The sequence below is a fragment of the Phragmites australis genome, chromosome 13, assembly GCF_958298935.1.
Source record: "Phragmites australis chromosome 13, lpPhrAust1.1, whole genome shotgun sequence".
Taxonomy (NCBI): Eukaryota; Viridiplantae; Streptophyta; class Magnoliopsida; order Poales; family Poaceae; genus Phragmites; species Phragmites australis.
Genome location: NC_084933.1, coordinates 30750556 through 30770133, shown reverse-complemented (window position 1 = coordinate 30770133; position 19578 = coordinate 30750556). Strand labels below are relative to the sequence as shown.

Here is a 19578-nt window from a genome sequence, read left to right as displayed (position 1 = left end):
ATATACGCGCCATTCTCACGGGCCACGCCCATGCCTATCGTTAGCCCACTCCGGCCCATTGATCCTGACGCTGGTTCGCTTGGTCCGTTTGCCACGCCCCGGCTGTGCAGCTTCTTCGGAGGTTTGCTCATCAGCGCTTGGAGCAGCTTGACTGGGTGCAAGTACCCTGACATAGTCTGCCGTGAAGATCCGCGATCTGCCGCCGCCGCCGAGTTCCGGGAACGGAAAAGGATCCGTCTCCTGCCGTCCCTCCGCCTGCTAGGTGAATCCCTCCCTATCTGTTGATTTCATCGCGACACGCGCCCGCAGACGGGAGATCCTCCTGCTGCCGTCGCTGCCGTTGTGCGCCGCCGGCGCGTCCCGGCACGTGGGTACTGCAGCGGAGAATGATGGGCTGGCGGATATCGTTGCTGCCTCCATCTGTTGATCGCTGCCCCCTCTCATATCTGTTGCTTGCTCGCTCGCTCTCATGTCGTTACGGATGTTGCGCGTGGGTAGTAACAGATGAAGGCCTGTAGACTTGTAGCGCCTTATTTCAGTGCCTGGTTTTGGTTTTCCCAATTTGGTTTTCTGTCAGTTTGCAGTGCTAATTACATTGTTCATTGTTTTCTCTACTGGTTCTCTGCTTATTTCTTGGTAGTCCTCAACTAGAAGGTATTTAATTAAAAGAAGTGCTCACTTGTATACAGAATCACCCCTAGTCCCAGTTCCAATAGAGTCTCCAGTTTGTGCCAAGAAATCCTTCTCCACCTTGTGGAACAGACACCCATTGTAATACTTCATTCTGTTAAGTCAAAGTATAAGAGCAGCGAATCAGTACCCTAATTATCTTAAATAATCATCTCAGTTTCATGAACCGGTATCATCCATTATTCTGTGATAACAAAAGAGCAACCAGATATGTCTGAAAAACAATTATTCTCTGTCCCTGCTTATACGTTGTTCTTGAATAGGCCTATTGGTAATTTATTTCTTGTTTGTTTGCTAGGTGGTCGAGCATTCTGGGACACTGGAGCTAGCTGGTTTGCGTCTCGGAGAAGCACCTGCAATGGCTGGAACTGCAATTGGGCAGCTGGTAAGCTTATTTACGGATAAGCTTATTGACCTGTATAACATTCTGATGGTCCAGCTCCAACAGCTACCTCAAATTTTCATCCTCAAAATACTATTACAGCATCCCTTATTTTTTCTACTGTAGCAGCACTGTATCACTAGATAGAGGATCTGTTGGAGATAGATTTCCAGTGCTACAGTAGACCGCAAAACACTGTAACACTGGAAAAGGGGGATTTGAGGTCTCTCTTGGAGATGGCCTAGGAGGCAGAAAAAAGGCCATTACCTACTTGTTCAGTCTGATATTAGCATGTTACAAGATAGTTTTCTAGTATAACGAAGAAATAAAAGTGGGCAAATCCGCAAATGGTCTGCTGGTTGCTGCAGGCTAGGAAATTGATAAAAAAAATTATAAACAGGAGCAAGTGCAACAGATGCTCTCCATGGGAATAGTCGCAGCAGTGTTAATAGGACTGCATTTGCAGGAAGAAACATTATTTTTATATACATTGGCTGACTACTTGTAGAAATTACATAAATATTTGAATCAGAAGCATTAGCAATCAGAGCACAGAGTAGCTAACTGATAACCTGAACTTGAGCTATGATTTCAAGAACATCATTAACAAGAAAATCATCCTGAATTTGATTGTTGAGCGAGCATTTGGAGTATTGAAGATGAAGTGACAATTTCTATACAAGATGCCAAGCTATCCCATGGACAAACAAAAATAATTGTTGCTGCTACTTTTGTGTTTCACAATTTCATATGTGAGCATGGGAGTGGGGATTTGGACTTTGCTAATTGAGACCTTGGTCCTATTATGTCCCTACCAACATAGAAAGGTATAACAAATATGCATTTTCTCAACTTGCATCTGATGGGTCAACTTCTGTACCAAACATTGCGATTATGGATACATTTCATGATGAGATGGCCACTGCTCTTGCTCTTGCTTGGAACTAATATGTAATGGCATTATTTATTTATTTGAGTATTTATGATAGTTGTAATCGACTTGCTTGGAACTAGTATGTAATGGTATAATTAAACTAGTATGTAATTGATATGGTGTGGACGTCTCGGTGTTAACAGCGGTGAGACGAGAGCAGTATGGGCGAGTGGATTGGAGCGAAGGGGATAGTGAAACGATAGTTGCGGTCTGCCACTCTCGTCGCCAGACTGCAGCTACGGCAGGAGACTCTGGCACAACCAATTTCGGAGTTTATTTCTTGCTTGCTTCTCAACCTAACGACAACTCCAGCCTTTATAGATCAGGCCTGGTACATGATAAGGAAGGAGTAACAAATCTCCCAACTGAAAAGGAAACTAATTGATGTATTTCCTAACAAATGAAATCTCCTCCGATCCTTTTCTTTGCGGCCAAAGTTCAGCCACTTTGATGCGCCAACGTTTTTTTTTTCATTTTACAAAGTCATTTGTCACTGCCGTCGATTGGTCTGGAGAGCTTGTAAATATGCACCATGGAGAAATAGGACACATCAAAAGTGCATTGAGATGTGCCAGGCTTGTACAAGTAACCCTTCTGCATAATATGTCATGAATGCTTACTAATCTTTGGCCTTCATCATGTTTACGTTGATAAAGATAATGACAATGTGAAAATATACATGTTGGCCAAGTGCTTGCACGGGGTTATGAAAATGTATGAATGTAGAAATCCATATTTTGCTAATTAAACTCACGTTAACATAAGAATTAAGAAAGGAAATAGCCTGAGCATTTTGAAACATCCCAAACTGCAATTGAGGACTCCGTGCAACCAGGTTCACAAAGTGCTTGCATGTTCTCATGGTTGACGTTCATAGCAAGCATCCCGGATCCGATAGTAACATCCTCATTGTTAAACATACGGAAACTGGACAAACATTGGTAGTCATTTGTTTTAAGGTTCTTCTAATTACACGTCCTTATATATAAAAAACAATGTACATGTAACACCTCAAGAGTACAATTGATAATTCCTTCAAAAACCTCTCCGTTACTGGATATGGAGCCACTCTACTAACTAAACTTCTTCACTGTCAGTTACAGGTCTATAGCTGATCTGCTCTATCATGGATTTCTAAAGTGAGCTGAAAAATTTGGAGTGAAGTTATACCAAACACGTCGTGATAACACAAGTCCGTTCAGTGTGTCATGTTTGCAGGAAAATTCAATTCCAATCTTCCTAGTTTGGCTTAGACTTTTAAGGTTTTAATTGTTAAGTGGCTCTCTCTCTCTCAAAAAAAAAAAGTAGGTCTAAACCCACCTAAATAGGGAGAAGCTATGTTGGCACTGAAGGGATGAAGCACCAGCCAAGGTCCATTAGTCTCGCAACCATGGTTGTCAGAATCTTGATTCATCACCTGATTCTACGATTTTACATCTAAATAGAATCAGACAAATTTTACAATCCTTGTTAGTAGAGTCTACAATTTTATGATTGTAATAGTTATGATCATAAAATTCTTCCGATCCGATTCATAATTTGCAATTTTAACAATCTTATCCGTGACAAGCGCAACTGTCCAACATGGCAACACATCGGCGATGGCATCTCCCTCAACTGTTTACAATTTGACGTCTCCTTTTGCGAATATCGATTCTCTGTTCATCTACGATCTTCTGTTATGCTAAACCCTAGGTCTACTCCTCGGCATGCCACTTCATATGCATACATAGATCGTACATACTTGCAGGCATTATAGTAGGTCTATTGTAATAAATAATAATGCTTAATTATTCTGTAATTAGATGATTAACTGCTTTAAGCAGTTATCCATATGAACAGGTGCATGTTGATGAAAAACATCAATTTATCACCTATATATTATAAACAATCTCATCAATGAATATAAGAGTTTATTTCTTTCCACACTACTATGTTCTACTTTCTACTCGTATTACGTTTTCAGCCACACTAGTTTCTACACTGAGCGGCTAGGAGAAACCATATTAACCAGAGATACGAAGGCCTCTGAACAAAAACGAAGAACATGAGTTCTGCCACTGATTGGCCACAACAATCAAGAAAAGAGAGGCATGAAGGCCTCTCCCAGAAACATTAAAGTGCCATACATTATCCGTATGGCCACTGCGCTACAAAGGATGAACATAGAAGACCGACGTGAGATCAACTACAGAAGGTACTGGAATGCTTGTTCCTCGGCTACAACCGCACGAACAACGACAACGGCCGACCTCTTCAATGCAGGCAGAGGCGCTATCCAGAAAGTAATCATTCTCGTCGACCACCACCAGGCAATCTTCAACAAAGGGAAAAACACCATCAATAGATCGATCACGCACAGTAAGCATCATTCAAATTAATAAACTTATCTCGATTGTGATGTTTATCAAGGAATATGGCACACCGAATGTCATATTCGACACACAATGTGCCAAATATCAACCATATTCAGCACTTCGGCACATGAAATAGACAATATATACCAACCCGATCATATTTGGCACACCGTGTGCCGAATATCAACCGTATTTGGCACACCGTGTGGCGAATACGGTTGATATTCGGCACACGGTGTGCCGAATACGGGCTACAGTGCCGTATTAGCCCGTATTCACCACACGGTGTGTCGAATATGAGTTTTTCGGCGTACGATGTACTGAAAATCTATTTCTGGAAAATGATACGCCGAATACGGATGCTAAATTTGTAAATACGAAAATATATTGTCTATTTTGATAAATACACTTATTTATATTGTTTAATTTTAGATTTTTGCCCGCCTTTTTCTTTTCTGCCGTGACAAATTTACGGGGCTGGAAAATTGCTGTCAGGGCTCACGTGGGCTTACTTAGTGTGGTTAATTTGACGATTTGTGTGATGCTGCTGCTGCGGAATGGAATTGGAATTGGAATTGCAAGTTGTAGCGGGAGATGTAACAGTGGAGTGGATGCTTTTGATTTGGTTCACTCGATCGTGGAACTATTCCCGATATGCTCATTTGGATATTGCAACTTACTCTTTTTTTATGGCATATTAGTATTTGAAAACGTCTTTAAAATGTTACTGGACCATTAATTTCTCTTACCAGATATATGATCAGTTGCTAAAAAAAATTATTATATTAGAAGACATGTTAAATATGAATATATTGATACATCTTTTACACATTAAATATACATATAGTTTGACTAATTGTTGATAAAAATTTACGAGCTTGACCTTTTTAAATCCTGTTATGCCTTATTAAAAAAAAACGGAGCATGGAGGGGGTACATGTTTTCAATAGGATATTCATGTCGGAAGAGGAGCATGGCTCCATATCAACACTTGTGACAGTTGGTCTGCAACTGATCTGCTGCAAGAGTGATTTGGCATTACAATTGGATAGGTTTATTCTAACTTAGTTCTGAAGGAGCTATCAAGTTTCCAGAAAAAAAAGAGAGAGAGAGAGAGAGGAGATATCTCATGGAGACTCTTTTGCTACTTGCACATTATTTCTCAGCAATTCCAGTCGTGGCATGATTTGGAGCAGTTCGATCTTTTAAGCTCCCTTTGCCCAGATAATTCAGTAAGAAACAGGCATACAGAACTCCACATTAATCTTCCATACAATTATCAGTTCTTCAATAAAATTCAAAACGAGAGGAAGGTAACACAAGCGTTTCAAACCTAGCATTAACAAATGAACTGATTTGCAGCCGGTGGGGGGGGGGGGGGGGCTCATCTTGCGAACCCGAGTCGTCTCTCTACTGAGGGCAACTCGGAGTTCCCTTTGTCGCCGCCTCTAGCCCCCCCCCCCCATGCATCAGCCAGGGCCGCCGTTGCCATGGCTAAACGGTGACGGTGGTGGCGGCCACCCCCCTCTCTCCCTCCGTTCCCCGCTCTTTTCCTCTCCCCCCCTCCCCCTGTTGTTAGCCGCACTCGCCCTGAGCCGTACAACCAGTTTGGTTGCTGCTCCGGCCGGATTTGTGCAGCTGCTTGTCGGATCTACTCTTCCCCGGTCGGATCCGTGTGGATGCTCGCCTCTTGGGCATGCAGGCTCTGCATAGCTTTTCGGTTCCTGGCAGTGTGATGCGGTGTTAGTGCCTCCTTCAGTTGTGTCGCACTTCCTCCGGCCAGCTCCGTCACGTGATTGCTTGCTCCGACCGGATCTGCGCCATTGTTCATCGGATCTATTGTTCCCTGCTGGATCTGCATGGTGGCACGATGCGCCGCCTGGCTCTGCTTGCGGTCGGGCTACTGTTGGTCCCGGTCGGGCCTCTGACTGGCCATGCCGCAGCGTGCTAGGGCCAGTCGACTATAGGCTGGCCTACTCTCCTTTTGGCTGGTGACTGCGGCCGACGCCCTCGGACGTGACGTCAGTGGCCCATGGAGCGCCTTGCAGCGGCAACCGTTGTTGAAGACGACATTGGTGCTGTCGGGCGGTCTTGCTGTGCGATGTTGTGGGCTGGGGTTTTGCCCTCGACTGACTCTCACTTGCGGAGGCGTTGCTCGGGCCTCGTGCTGCGTGCTGAGTGCTTCTCTTGCATGTGTATGGGATGGTCGACCAAGCCTCTGAGTTCATTGGGTTGTACCATGGTAGGGGGAATTATAGATGAAAGCTCTTACTAGCTCTATGCCATTGCCAATGACGGTGATACCTGCGGACGTCATTACCTTCCTGGAGACACCGTGACGAAGCTTCCCCTGGGATTTCTTCAGGTGAAAACCCTGTTCGGCTTGCCGGGCGAGCGACGGCGGTTCCTTTGTTGCTTCCTTCCTGAATGCATCGTTTCGGAGAATCCCTCAATGTTCTGTTTTTACATCTGGCAGCACTACTTGTAGGGCGCACCCCTTTGTTATGGTTTGACCCCTTCGTTCTCCTGTTCGGCTAGACTTCCCATTACCTTTTGGTGCTTCGCGTCTGTGGCTGTGCTCTGACGTCCCAGGACTCTATTTTAGGATTTGGTGGTCAGGTGTGTGAGCAAAGCTCTGCCTGTTGAGTTGTTGGTCTGTTTTGTTCAAGGTGCTAGCTAGGTACGGTTGCTTGTTGTGTGGTGTTGCCTGGTGTGGGTGCGCGTTTGGTCGATTAGGTGTGCTAGTTGGAGCTTCTTTGTGTGTACAACAGGTTGTATATTGCCACATCTTTGTCGTCCAGTTGTTAGGGAGGTTTCTTTTTTTCTTTCTTTGTCTTGCGTATGAGCTGAGCTCTGTGGGTTATATCGTTGTGCTTATTAAAGTTTTTGATCCGATTTTCCTTATAAATCAGATCATTTTTCTTCGTAATACAATGATACACAACCCTCCTACGTGTTCGGAAAAAAAAAACAAATAAACTGAATAGAAGGGCACAGTCACGACGAACAACAGCAAGAATTCTAACAAGGTGGTCTATATTATTTTATGTTACATCAAACATCAAACTGCGAAATAAACAGTTTTGAACGCAGTCCTGCGAAGCAGCAACATTGTTAACCTTCTCTGCTGCAGGATAATACGGTGCTTAAATAGATAAGTACGGTGCTTAAATAGATAAGTTCGTTCTTCTCTTATAGCCTGGATATCTGGAAGGGAACCATGACTTCAGTCATCTCCTCCCTCATAACAATCTTCCTGACCTGGAACAGGTCGGAGATACCTAGCTGCGTCGATAGACGCCTTCGGCAGTCCTCTGCAGCAGCAATGCCTGACGAATAAGCTCCATGCACAGACCCAGAGTGATCGATGCAGGCGGCCTCCCCAGCGAAAAACAGGTTGCCCACCGGAGCACAGAATCTTTCATACAGGTCAGTTGGTTTCCCTACCAAGTCGCATGAGTAGGAACCGAGTGAATTTGGGTCACTGCCCCACCGTGAAACCAAATACTGAACCTGGACAGGTGCAGCACAAGTGTTAGGAGCTACAAGCCATTGTGCAGAGACTGAAAGCTAAGAAATTTTCATTGCCTTCACTGTAGAGAATATGGAAAAACAAACATCAATACTTTACCGGTTCAGTTGCCTCTGGCAGCATTTTCTTGAGCTGAGACATGACAAAGTTCACAGATTCCTCATCTGATAGTTTCTCAAATTCATTAGCAAATCTTCCGGCTACCATGCATACAAGGACTGGATTTCCTGTGGCTTTGTGAAGGTTGAGAAAGTAACCACAGGCATTTGATGTTGGGGCAATCCTACCTAGTACTTCTACATTTGGCCAAAATACAGTGTTGAACTTGAGAGCTATCTTGTTCTCGATGCCAACACCAAGATCAGAGATTGCTGAAAGTTTCCATTCTGGTAGCTCAGGTTCAAATTTGATGATATTTGCCTTAAGCACGCCAAGGGGGACAGTTATTATAGCAGCATCTGCAACAAAACTTGCCCCATCTTCCACACATACAATAACTTTATTATAACGCTGGATGATTTTTGTGACTCTGAGCAACAAAAAGAAGAGATAATAGCTTAACAATTTGGGGCCATACATCAGAAATAGCTAATCAATGTACTAATGTAAAATATAAATCATTGGACAACTGTGAGTTCTTCTGCATACCTGTGGTTGAGGTGAATATCAAGATCTCGAGCAAGAGCTTTGATGACAGGATCATAGCCATTCACCATAAGACCATGTCCACCAGTAAGAACATGTTCCTGCAAATTTGCGAAGCTCAATATACTTGCTATGTAAGTGTGTGCTTGTGTGGTGCATGTCAGGATGCAGTGGTGATTTGAGAAGTATGGTTTGGCAAAGCAATTGATCCTTGAAAAGATTCTGGTTACAGAATAAATCATTTTTAACATGGGCAGACAGATATTTGAAAGTTCTCCATTGCATACCTGATCCCAATTTTTCAGAGATATGCTGTCCGTGTCTGTAGCAAACCATGCCTCCAGTCTACATATGCACCACTGCAGCACTTCGTATTGCAAGCCTTCCAGCCTGCGGATGTAAGTGGACATCATCAAACATCTGAACACATCACCATAACTAATTAGGAGAATCCTAAATTCCACTTACTTCAGATGTGGATTCCTGTCGAGGACAATTGAAATGGCTTGAATAAGAGGCATGTCATCTGCATTTTCATCTCTTACTTTCACCGTCTGCAGTATTAACAAGAAATAATATTATCGTGGTTTCACAAAAGCATTGAACAGATAATGTATTAAGTGCAAAGGACTGTAGTACCTCCTTAAGAATTTTCTCAAATGTTTCCCCAACTTTGATAACGATCTCCTGGGGAACTTGCCGACCATGCTTATCAAATAGAGCATAACTGAATTTAAAAAAAAAGAATTTGTAAGAGAAGGAAAGTCGATCAAGTTAAGAGAGACCACACGCACTACCCATTATAGATTATCTATACCTCGCAAAATCATGGTCATACAGCACAGAGTTATCACCACTTGTGCGATATAACCTAAGCCCAAGCAGCCTAATCAATGGCGCCAAAGAATTCTCATTGCATACACCATGCAACCTGAATCACAAAATCAAAGCATAAGGTTACACTGCATCAAACTCAAAACAAGGTGGATAAAAGAACTAAACACTAGCTCTGAGATGCATCTAACCAAGATGCTCCCATGTCAATTGGGCAACCAAAAGAATAGTCGGTGTGCACACGGCCACCAAGTCGGTTCCTCGACTCTAAGAGCATGACCTGTAGTTGTCTAACTGTATGTAAGTAAAAAGGGGGCACATAAGCATCTAATAGCGTGACCTGCTTTTGGACTGTAAACTAGAAATTTACCTTAATTGAAGAATTAGACAAAGCACGTGCGGCTGCAATGCCTGAAATCCCTCCCCCAATTACAATTACAGAAGGGGGAGAAGAGTTTTGCCTATCAATGTGATGAAGAAACAGACCTGGTAGTAAACATAAAAGGTATTCAGTGCACGAGAATCATCAACTGTATAAAAATTTAACATCTTAAAACCGCTAAGGCATTAACACTGTAATATTATCACATATTTTTTCAACCACCTACCTGAATAAGCACACAGCAAATGCTATTTCAGGTCAATTATCTCTATTTTTTTTACTGACCAGTCGATTGTCAAATTTCCAGCTGGAAAAGGTTTGCTGTCTAGGCATGCAGTGGCTAGCTGAAGGGGATTGCCTTGTCTTCTGGGTCAGGATAATCTTAGGAATATACATCAGGAAGAAGTTATTCTTTCTAGTTGATTAGTGGCAAAAGGTGTAATGTTGGAATTAGATAAACATGAGTGGTCAATGGAGCAGCATATTCTACAAGGAAGCAAGTTGACATCATGCTGCTACTCAAATTTTCTTGCTCGAAGCGCAGAAGTCCATTTCTTTTCTTTGACAATTTAGTGGTCTCTAGTTTGGAACTTAGTCCTACATCCCTTTCACTTGCCAATTTCCATCATCATCCCCTGCTAGAAATATTCTCTTTTTCTAGGGAATGCTCGCAATATTCGACATTTTAGATTATTGCTGATCGAAAAAGACTTTTTGGTATCTACTACAATGATTCATGGTTGGTTATCAAAATAATTCGGCTGATCAATCAAATTCAAGAACCTCCTTTTCCATAATTAATCCATGTTCCCTAGACATAACAGAGGGTCCCATACCAGTATATACCAGTATTAAGTGAATTAAAGTCATAGTTTTTCTGCTAGTATCATTTTGCCCTTTTAGCATCGGAGAAGCCACTTAGGCCAACTCTAGTGGAGTCGGTATCCGACCCAGGACCGGCATCCACGTCGGACATGTACTCCGTGTGGCCCGCAAAAGAGCTCCAACGGAGTCTGTTTTTGACTGCTACAATGTTGTGGAGAAAGAAAAAAGAACTCCATATTTGATGATTCTCTCTTGCCCGTATCACTGTTCACATAAGATGACTGCGGATTCGAATAGAGATAAAAAATAATGAAATGTAAGAAATAGAGTAGTTGCTGGAGATTGCGTTAATAGATAATGTAATGATATTATAAAAAACGAATTATTAGAGTATCTACTTGAGATAGCAGAAAAAATCTACAACAGTGCCACAACTTCTAGCTACAAAGATCCACATCAGCTTTTCTTCCCATGTGAGGAGGGAGGGAGAGGGAGAGAGAGAGGAGCATCTTCAGTAAAGAGCTAGGTCTAGCATGCACACCGATCCTTGGTGGGCCTAGCACGTACATCTCCTCTCTCTTTCTTTCCTTTCTCTTTTCGGCTAACAGGTGGGACCCACGTTACCTGGGTTGTGTGCAAAAGCTAGACTGTTGGAGAAGCTTATTACAACTAGGATTTCTTACTCCTGCATTCCACTGGAACCAATTTGAAAGTACGCAGCAGATTTGAATCTTCGATCCTAATGTAGTACCAACCAAATCAAACCGCACAATCGCACATGAACAAAACTAGGAGCATTTGAGAAAGAAAGGGAACAAAAAAGGAAGTGATTTGATCGAGCACGCACCTCCGGCGGCGAAGCTATTAGCCGGCTGGTCCATCCTCTGAAGCGACGAAATGAACCTGACCCGATCCGAAGTGCGTCCGATGGCGACGACGACGGGAAGGCTCGAATCGGAGAAATCGGAGCGCAGAGTGAGTGTGGCGAGCGAGATCAACCGACCGACCGGGCCGGCGGCGGCTAACAATTAGATGAGGAGGCAATTAACGCGTGGTTACGGCCGCCACGTATAGGAAGCGAGAGGTAGAAGACGAAGATGAGGAGGCCGTCCATGAATCCGCAGGGGACGCTTGTGGTCGGCGCCGCATGAATAACCCCTATCATACCCAAAACAGCTCGTCGCCGGCGATACCCCCCGCCGCCGCCGACGTCCCCAAACCGGCGCTTCCCGCCCGCGGAGCCACGCCGCCCGCCGCGCGCGAGCCGAGCGGTGGAGAGAGAAGAGAGGGAGAGGGACACAGAGACAGAGAGAGAGGCAGGCTGGGGGAATTGTCTAGTACGGAGTAGTTGGTTGCCACGGCTCTGCCTTGCCCGGTTGTGCGGTGCGACGCGAGGGTGGCGTGGCTTTATAGGTAGGTTCGGTCGTTTTGCGTGCTGGGGCCTTGCTCGGGCGGAGCGGGCGGAGCTGAGTGGTGGGTGGGCGGTTGCTCTTGCGATGATCAATCCACGACGAGTTTATCTCAGACGGCTTGGGCGCGCGCCACCATTGATCCACGGGAACGTTTCCCAGGCGGTCCATATTGAGCCGATGGGGGATGCAGAATTCGTGGCTGTGCGAAATCTGCTGCGATTTACGGATGCAATTGGGATCGAATATGATGAGTGTTTGTGAAAGCAATCGACCTGTATATGTCGTTTTGATAAGATTTACTTAAACTTTTAAAACTTTGACTAATATAATTTTTAAAATATTTAGTTTAAATATTTTAAAATCATACGTATAGATTTATCTTAAAAATATCTTCGTAATATCACATATTTAATGAATTTTATAATAATATTTTTATTAAAATTATATATTAGAAATCGTGTCTTATATAGAACTATATGTATTTATGACGGACGGAGTATTTGTTTTCCATCAGTAGCCGAGGTTCGAATTCTCGATGCATGTCAGCGTGTATTGCAGTGCCTTTGGTTGTCTCTGTAGTCGTGTTCTGGTTAGGACAGACTACAGTGACGTCCGCTAGCGTTTATGAAGTGGAAGCTGGCGACTTCATCTGCGCGGTCTTGTGGATCTCGACGACTAACTTTGGGGCTACGGAACCTTGAGCTTCTTGGAACCTACCTCCTCGTCAGCACGGCCATTTTGCTGGCTCACTCTGAAACGGATAGACTCAAATTTCGTCATCAGCAGCACGAGAGAATCGTATGCATCAACGACATGCACTCGAACTACATATGAATGGGTCATGAGTTACCAATCTCAAGCCAACTGATATACTGTAGGCAACAACGAGTGTCCAATGCTCGGAGTGCAGTAAAGGAAGTCGGTTATCCAACTGATCACCTTCTTTGCATGGGCAAAACAAGTGTGTCCGGCTGCGCCCAGAAAAACAAGAGTTTTTTAATGGTTATTTCATTAAATCAAAGGTGCAGATAAAATCGCTAGCAACTAAAACCTAAATATACTTCTATATATTGGTCAATACGAGTTTAGTTTTCACATGACACACGCTACCTAGCGCTGCTAAAGCATACACCATCCTATTACATTCTCGAGAATTATACTGAACACAAGCGCTAATAAAATGCATATGCAACAGACTCGTGACTTCAGTTACAATGCCTCTAGCCGATGATCGATCAATAGCTGAAGAAAGCACCATATATTTTACCTTCAATGTATTCACCTCAACAACAATGTTACCAATGTCCATCTCGATTGCATTTTTAAGCCCATGCAATAATGCAAAAAACCGAGAGTTTTAGCTGGGAAGGAAAGGACGGATGACCATCTGAATTGCCAAAAGACCCGGAAAGGCCAGAGAGGAGTAGGTACATGCATGGACCACTCCATACACAAGTAGTTACACAGAGCAGACAATGCAGGTTAGTAGGTGACCATCTAAATCAAGGGTATATTCCAATGTGCTTTTTCTTGGCAAAGTGTATAGCTGGTATATTCCGAAAGGATTGGCCTTTTCTTAGGAGAAAGTTCAGCTGGTGACCATCTACGTTACGTGTGTATCCAATCCATCATTCATTCATTCAGCCGTGGAATGTTACTTCCATTGTAATGCATGTTTGTTGATTCTTCCATTGACGCCGGCTGCTGCCTTTTTGCTTCCAAACTCTATCGGCCTAGCTTTGAAATAGTTTGGAAATTATACACGTATATGAATAAGAAATTTTTGGCTTTTTGTCTCGACAAGGAGTGGTGGTTAGTGGTTATAGCATGCCTTGATCTAGGTCTGGTTTGGTAGAGTTTCGGATTTTCTAATTGTATTTTCTGATTCTATTTCCCCTGAAAATATTCTTCGGTGAGCGAGAGGCACTTTGTGCAATTGTTTGGTTAGTATGGTATTTTTGAGTGTATGTGAGAGAAGTGAGTTGATGCTTATGAGAAACCACGCACTTTTAGCCGTTTCTTTATCCTAATGTAAAAATAGAAAAAATGTTTCTCCCGCTTCTGATCTAAAATATTCGCTCAACACATCATTTGGCAAGGGTCGTTCTCCCATTTCTGATGAGAAACAAAATTCAAAAATCCCTTCTAAACGGGGCCTAAGATATGAACGCTTGTGACCAAATATAACATGGCACGATTACGTTCAATAGAATTAGGTGATCTGTATATATCGATCGATTGTCCTGGAAAACATTGCAATGATCTGCTATATATTCGAGAAGAGAAAATGGAAACCATCTTTATAAGGGGTGCACTTGTCCAAATCATAACTAAGCCCTGGATTAAAAAAAATGAAAATCTCTCTCTCTCTCTCTCTCTCTCTCTCTCTGACTGCTAGCTGCTGAAAAGCGAAGGCCGTGCAGGTCCACGCGCATAAAAGATTTGTGAATTTGTGGTCATCCCTGCGTCTTGATTGATGGATGTCGATCTCTCGATCGAGCTAGGATATTTGCATCCATGGTGCAAAGTGCAAAAATCCGTAGGTCCCACAAGCATCAAATTACGTATCAGATTGGTTTGGCCCCAGAACGTTCTTTGGCCTGTTTGTGTCTCCCGTGTGCCAAGTGAAAATTTAGCCGCAACTAAAATCTGGACATGGCAAATTTTGGTTAAGTAAGATATGTTTGAATTGTAGCCATATCAAAAGACAAACAACGCCATTTTATTTTGTGATTGTGACATGTGGATCCCACATGTTAATAAAAATTTTGGCACTAAAATATAGGAATCTTAATTTGTAGATTAAATTCTAAGGAATATAAGAGTTCAAATGGATTAGAAATTGAATCACGGTTTACAAAATATAATCATTCGATGATTGCGTATCAAACAACAAATGCTTTTGGCTTGACCTATCAGTTATTGCCACGTCACAGGAGCATGGGCTTTGGCTGCCTGGGCAGGTCGGGCGAGCAAATCGGCCGCCGCCCCTGGCAAACCAGCTGCTCCCTCCAGTCAAACATTATGTTAGAATTTGATTATAGTTACTGATCAATTAGTAATAAAGTATTTTTATTAAAGGAATATGTCCTTTGTTTAAGAAACTTAACACTTTTTTATTAGGCCCTGTCTAGCTGTCACCAGGCAATTCTGGCTTAACTCTCACCCGAATTTTGGGACATCCGCTCCGTTCGATCAACGGCCGACTGTTTCTTCCTCCTCTGACTCGACTCCGCTCCGCTCGATCTCACCAGCCGACGGCACGTTCACCCCCGCCCCGCCCTCCTGTCGCGTCTCCGGTGGCTCCCCACCACCGGATCCGCCTCCGCTGCCCGCTCCCTCGCTAACCTCTCTTGTTTTGACGCCCCCACCGCCGACCCTCCCCACCAAGTGTCCTTCACCACCCCGGCTGGCTTGCCGCACCGCCCACCAACCGCATCCTCCGCCAGCTTCCCTCCTCAACACCTCTTTCTAAGTCTAGGGACCCCGAACCCCAACCTCAACCTCGAAAACCTAACCTCTCGATCTCACCGGAGCTCATCAGAAAGGGAGTAGATCGGGGCGGATCTCCGCTGCCAGAGCTACAGAAGAAGGGCTCATCGGAGGCGGAGAAGGCGGCCGGAGCTCACCAAAGAGGGAGAATAAAAAATTGAGTGAGAGCTCACCCGGGCAAGTTATAGCAATCGTTTTTCATTATGTCCATTGGAGAGAGACATGTCTCTCCAATAGCACCCCTTCATCATATATATGTGTGTGTATAAATATTTTATTAAATCAATACAATAGTTTCATTATTTCTACTTTCTATCTCTACTTTCATTTCTACTGTAATACATTATCAATCATTTTGCTCTCTAAATCGCTAATCGGCCACACCACCGAAGAGCACATCGAAGAAGCGCGGAGGAGGGACGAACAACGCCCAACATCACAACTACGCCAATCGACGTCAACGCGGATTGGCATATCGCACAAAGGCGACGCTCAGAACACAACGAGAAGCCCATTTCCACTCGGCAACATGCCACAACACCGAATCCAAGAGGCACGAAGGTCTCTGCACATCACGGATGAAAACCACGGCGACTTCTCGACCTATAGGTACACGTCGAGTCATCAACTCAACCATCATCGTCTTCTCTTCTCTGCAGCAACAGTGGTTGGCGTGGATCCGGTCTGTTGGTGCCCGTTTGCACTCCAGCGACTTCCACACCACCCGTAGCTAGCGGATATGGTGGCGGTTAGCTGCACCACCCTCTGTCAGTAGTCTCTTCCTGAGGTGGCTAGCTACCCCGCACTTCGGCGTCGCCCTCCCGGGACAGCGTTCCTTCGGGGCCTCATACTTGCCTTATTATTGATCTTATATTGTTCGATTTGAATCTGAGTAGTGCGAGTAACAGGGATCTCATAGTTGAAATCAACTACTTTCCACATTGCACTTTCTTAGTTTAGAAGATAAGCATCCATACGCATCTTTCAGTACGAAAAGTAATGACTCATCACATGCAAACCAAGGCACATTTCAACTTGATTTCTCATATTAGTTCTATTGAATCACCAACTATTATCTATAAAAATAATTTTGCATGCATTGCTTAAATACAAATATGTTACATAAGGAGCAATACAACCAAACATATTGCTCTTAAATTTTTTATTCTCGTAATAGTGAGATAGAAATCTTACAAACTAAATCATGTGATTTATTATCTAAGTTCTTACCAACTTCTACATTCCAAATATTTATAGAATTGGTATGCAATGACTCCAAGATTTGCAAGGTTCAGCGAGAGTTTATCCCTAAATAATAACTTGTGCATAATTATATTGTACTCTTTTCTTTTATAAGTTTTTCCTATATGATTTCTCGTATAAGATTTTTAATGAGACAATATCTATATAAAATTATATGTCATATCTCTTATTTTTCCCATCAGGGTTTTTAAATGAGATATCAAAGACATATTTATTGTTCTCTAAACTCGTTTATGGGTTTTTACCTTTTAATGGTTTTCTCATATGAGTTTACAAAGAGACAATAATCAATATATGTTGTACCATTTTCTCCTTATTTTTCCACTGGACTTTAAAAGAGTTTTAACAATATATCACCATTATTTCTCCTATTTTTCTAAGAGGTTTTCAGAGGTTTTAATATGATCTATAAATCATAGTTATTGTTCTCTAAACTCACCAATGAGTTTTCCTATTTATATTTCTCATATGAGCTTCAATGGAGTAATAACCAATATATATCATATCGTTTTCTCCTTACACTTTCTAATTAGGTTTTAAAAGAGTTTTAATAGCATATCAACATACTATTTTCTCACAGGATTTTAAAAGAGTTTTTCAACAAGAAGTTTATATTACGGATAATTGATTAAGGGGAAGTGTTAGAATTTGATTACAGTTAGTGATCAATTAGCAACAAGATATCTTTACTAAAGGGACATATCGTTTGGTTAAGAGATTTAATACTCTTTCATTGTGTCCATTGAAGAGAGACGTATCTCTCTAATGACACCACTTCATCATAGATATATATAAATGTTTCATTAAATTAGTACTAAAGTTTCATTCTCTCTATTTTCTGTCTCTACTTTCATTTCTACTGCAATACATTCTAGGCCTCCAACCAAGCATAGTCTAGGCAGGTTACACACAGAGTCTCAGCCAATCAATTTTGGCCAGGACTCGAACCAAAGAAGCCCAAAATGTGTGGGCGAGCCAAATTATTTTGGGACTGGCCAAATTTTGGCCTCTAATCAAATGGCAGCCACATTACATAGCCATGACCAAATTTTGGTTTGGTATCTTAGGGCCTCAAACCAAACATCTAGGTTGCCAATCAAGTTGGCCATCTAACAAGAAATAAGAGCTATGACACAAAGGTAAATTAGTTGGCCATCTAACAAGAAATAAGAGCTATGACACAAAGGCAAATTAGAGGCCGATACTCAAACCTCTCTGTGTGTTTGTTAGACTCTGTTGGGTAAAGTTTAACTCCGAGATCTATATAAAATTTAGAGTTGATAAAATAAAATAATTTAAATATATATTTTCAGTCTAAAATAAAAACAAGATGCCTCAAGCAAAGACCCTTAATCTATTCACAACTCCAATTTCAAAAAAAAAAAAACCTAAAGATGATCAGCTCTAAGAGTTTTACCAACAAGCTCTTAATTGATATGCTTTAGATGTTGTGCAACTTTGATTTCCTATTTTAATAAGAATACTGAAATCACAACATTACATGTATAGTCAATGTAGCTCATGATAATTTTTTTAAGAAACACAAGTACCATTCGTAAACACATGTACATACTTATATCACCACATGTTCACACACACTTACATAACGTCTATTGAAAATCAGAAGTACAGAGCTTGAAGATTAACAGAGTTACCATATGTGTCTCACTGTCGACAGATATGTCATCTACCACTAAAAGAAAATTTCACTTTGATGAGACACGTAAAAAGCAAACCTAAGGTGATTGTCTTTGTTGGACGGTCCAACCAACTACAATAACCATCCAAGCCAATTCTTGCTTATGTGGCTCATGTTAATTAAACGCTGATTAATCTTCTCATACTGTAGACTCGTAGAAGTAGAACTGTACTTCCAAGAAATATCATCGCCATCCATTAGCAACAACACAATTTTTATTTTTTTTAAGAACTGAGCCAACTTTATCCGATCATTATAGGTACAACTGAAAGCCTAAAAATTACATAGCAATACGCACACAGTTCCCAATCCGCAACACCCCACAGCTTCCCCGATTACCGCTGCCAAGCTGGATCGGAGGAGCCGACGTCGATACATCCGCCACCGATGAGGTAGGACCAGAAAAGACCAATCAAGTTTTTTAGCCACCATCAACAGCGCGAAACGCTATTAGACCGTTGAATGAATCGGACGACCCCGTCAAATAGGGTATGATACATATTCCTCTAGAAGAGGAAGTAGAGACAATAACACCACATAAACCAATATAGCAAGTCGACAAGTCAAAGCACAAAAGAACCTCTCCGAATCCTCCTCAGAGGAGAAATCACAAAAGGGCGAAAGCACCAATAAACCTATAATAAATTCACCAATAGAAACTATAAACTAACCTAACAACTAAATAAAAAAGTAAACTAACTACTAACAGTACCAACCATCAGAGATACCAGACCACCCTCCTCTACCGAGGCCGGTGGGCCATCGGGACGAGGGGGCTGGCTGATCGCCTTTCGCCTCGAAGTTGCCTCGGTCGCCTCCGCTCGAGAGCTCTCTGGAAAGGCCAGGCACACAATTTTCAATTGCTAATGCGGCAACGGCAATTCCGTGATGAGATTGAGATCCAAATGTTCGGCCGTGTTGGACCAGGACGACGAAAGGGCCAATGATAAGGGAAGGCGAGCAGAAGCTGAATCTGTTGTCTGTTGCTTCCGGGGCCGGGGCCTGGATTCCCGCCTCGTCATCAATCAAGCTGCAAAATATCACTGCCAATGGGGCCCACCACGGACAGAAGTTACAGCGACCTGCTGGTTAGCTGTTGCCTGTTGAACGCTCAAGTAGTCAAGTTCAAGG

The 19578-nt window shown here is 42.7% G+C and overlaps 1 protein-coding gene and 1 long non-coding RNA gene across 3 annotated transcripts; one reads left to right on the top strand and one right to left on the bottom strand.

Moving 5' to 3' along the window:
* Window positions 1-141: 141 nt before the first annotated feature.
* Window positions 142-1129, top strand: LOC133889692 (uncharacterized). The gene is made up of 2 exons (XR_009903924.1): window positions 142-262; window positions 989-1129. It is a non-coding gene; the product is annotated as an uncharacterized LOC133889692 (long non-coding RNA).
* Window positions 1130-7380: 6251 nt separating this feature from the next.
* On the bottom strand, window positions 7381-12025 carry LOC133888080 (polyamine oxidase 5-like). 2 transcript variants are annotated; one of them, XM_062328193.1, is made up of 10 exons: window positions 11429-12025; window positions 9745-9860; window positions 9566-9654; window positions 9358-9471; window positions 9180-9267; window positions 9009-9094; window positions 8828-8930; window positions 8544-8641; window positions 7995-8424; window positions 7381-7876 (listed from the first exon to the last, which is right to left on the bottom strand). In XM_062328193.1, the coding sequence occupies exons 1-10, from the start codon at window positions 11460-11462 to the stop codon at window positions 7556-7558; spliced, it is 1479 nt and encodes a 492-aa protein (XP_062184177.1). In that variant the 5' UTR covers window positions 11463-12025; the 3' UTR covers window positions 7381-7555. The 2 variants fall into 2 exon arrangements, with proteins under 2 accessions (XP_062184177.1, XP_062184178.1); XM_062328194.1 differs by lacking the exon at window positions 11429-12025 and having other exon boundaries at window positions 9566-9668.
* Between the last annotated feature and the right edge of the window lie 7553 nt (window positions 12026-19578).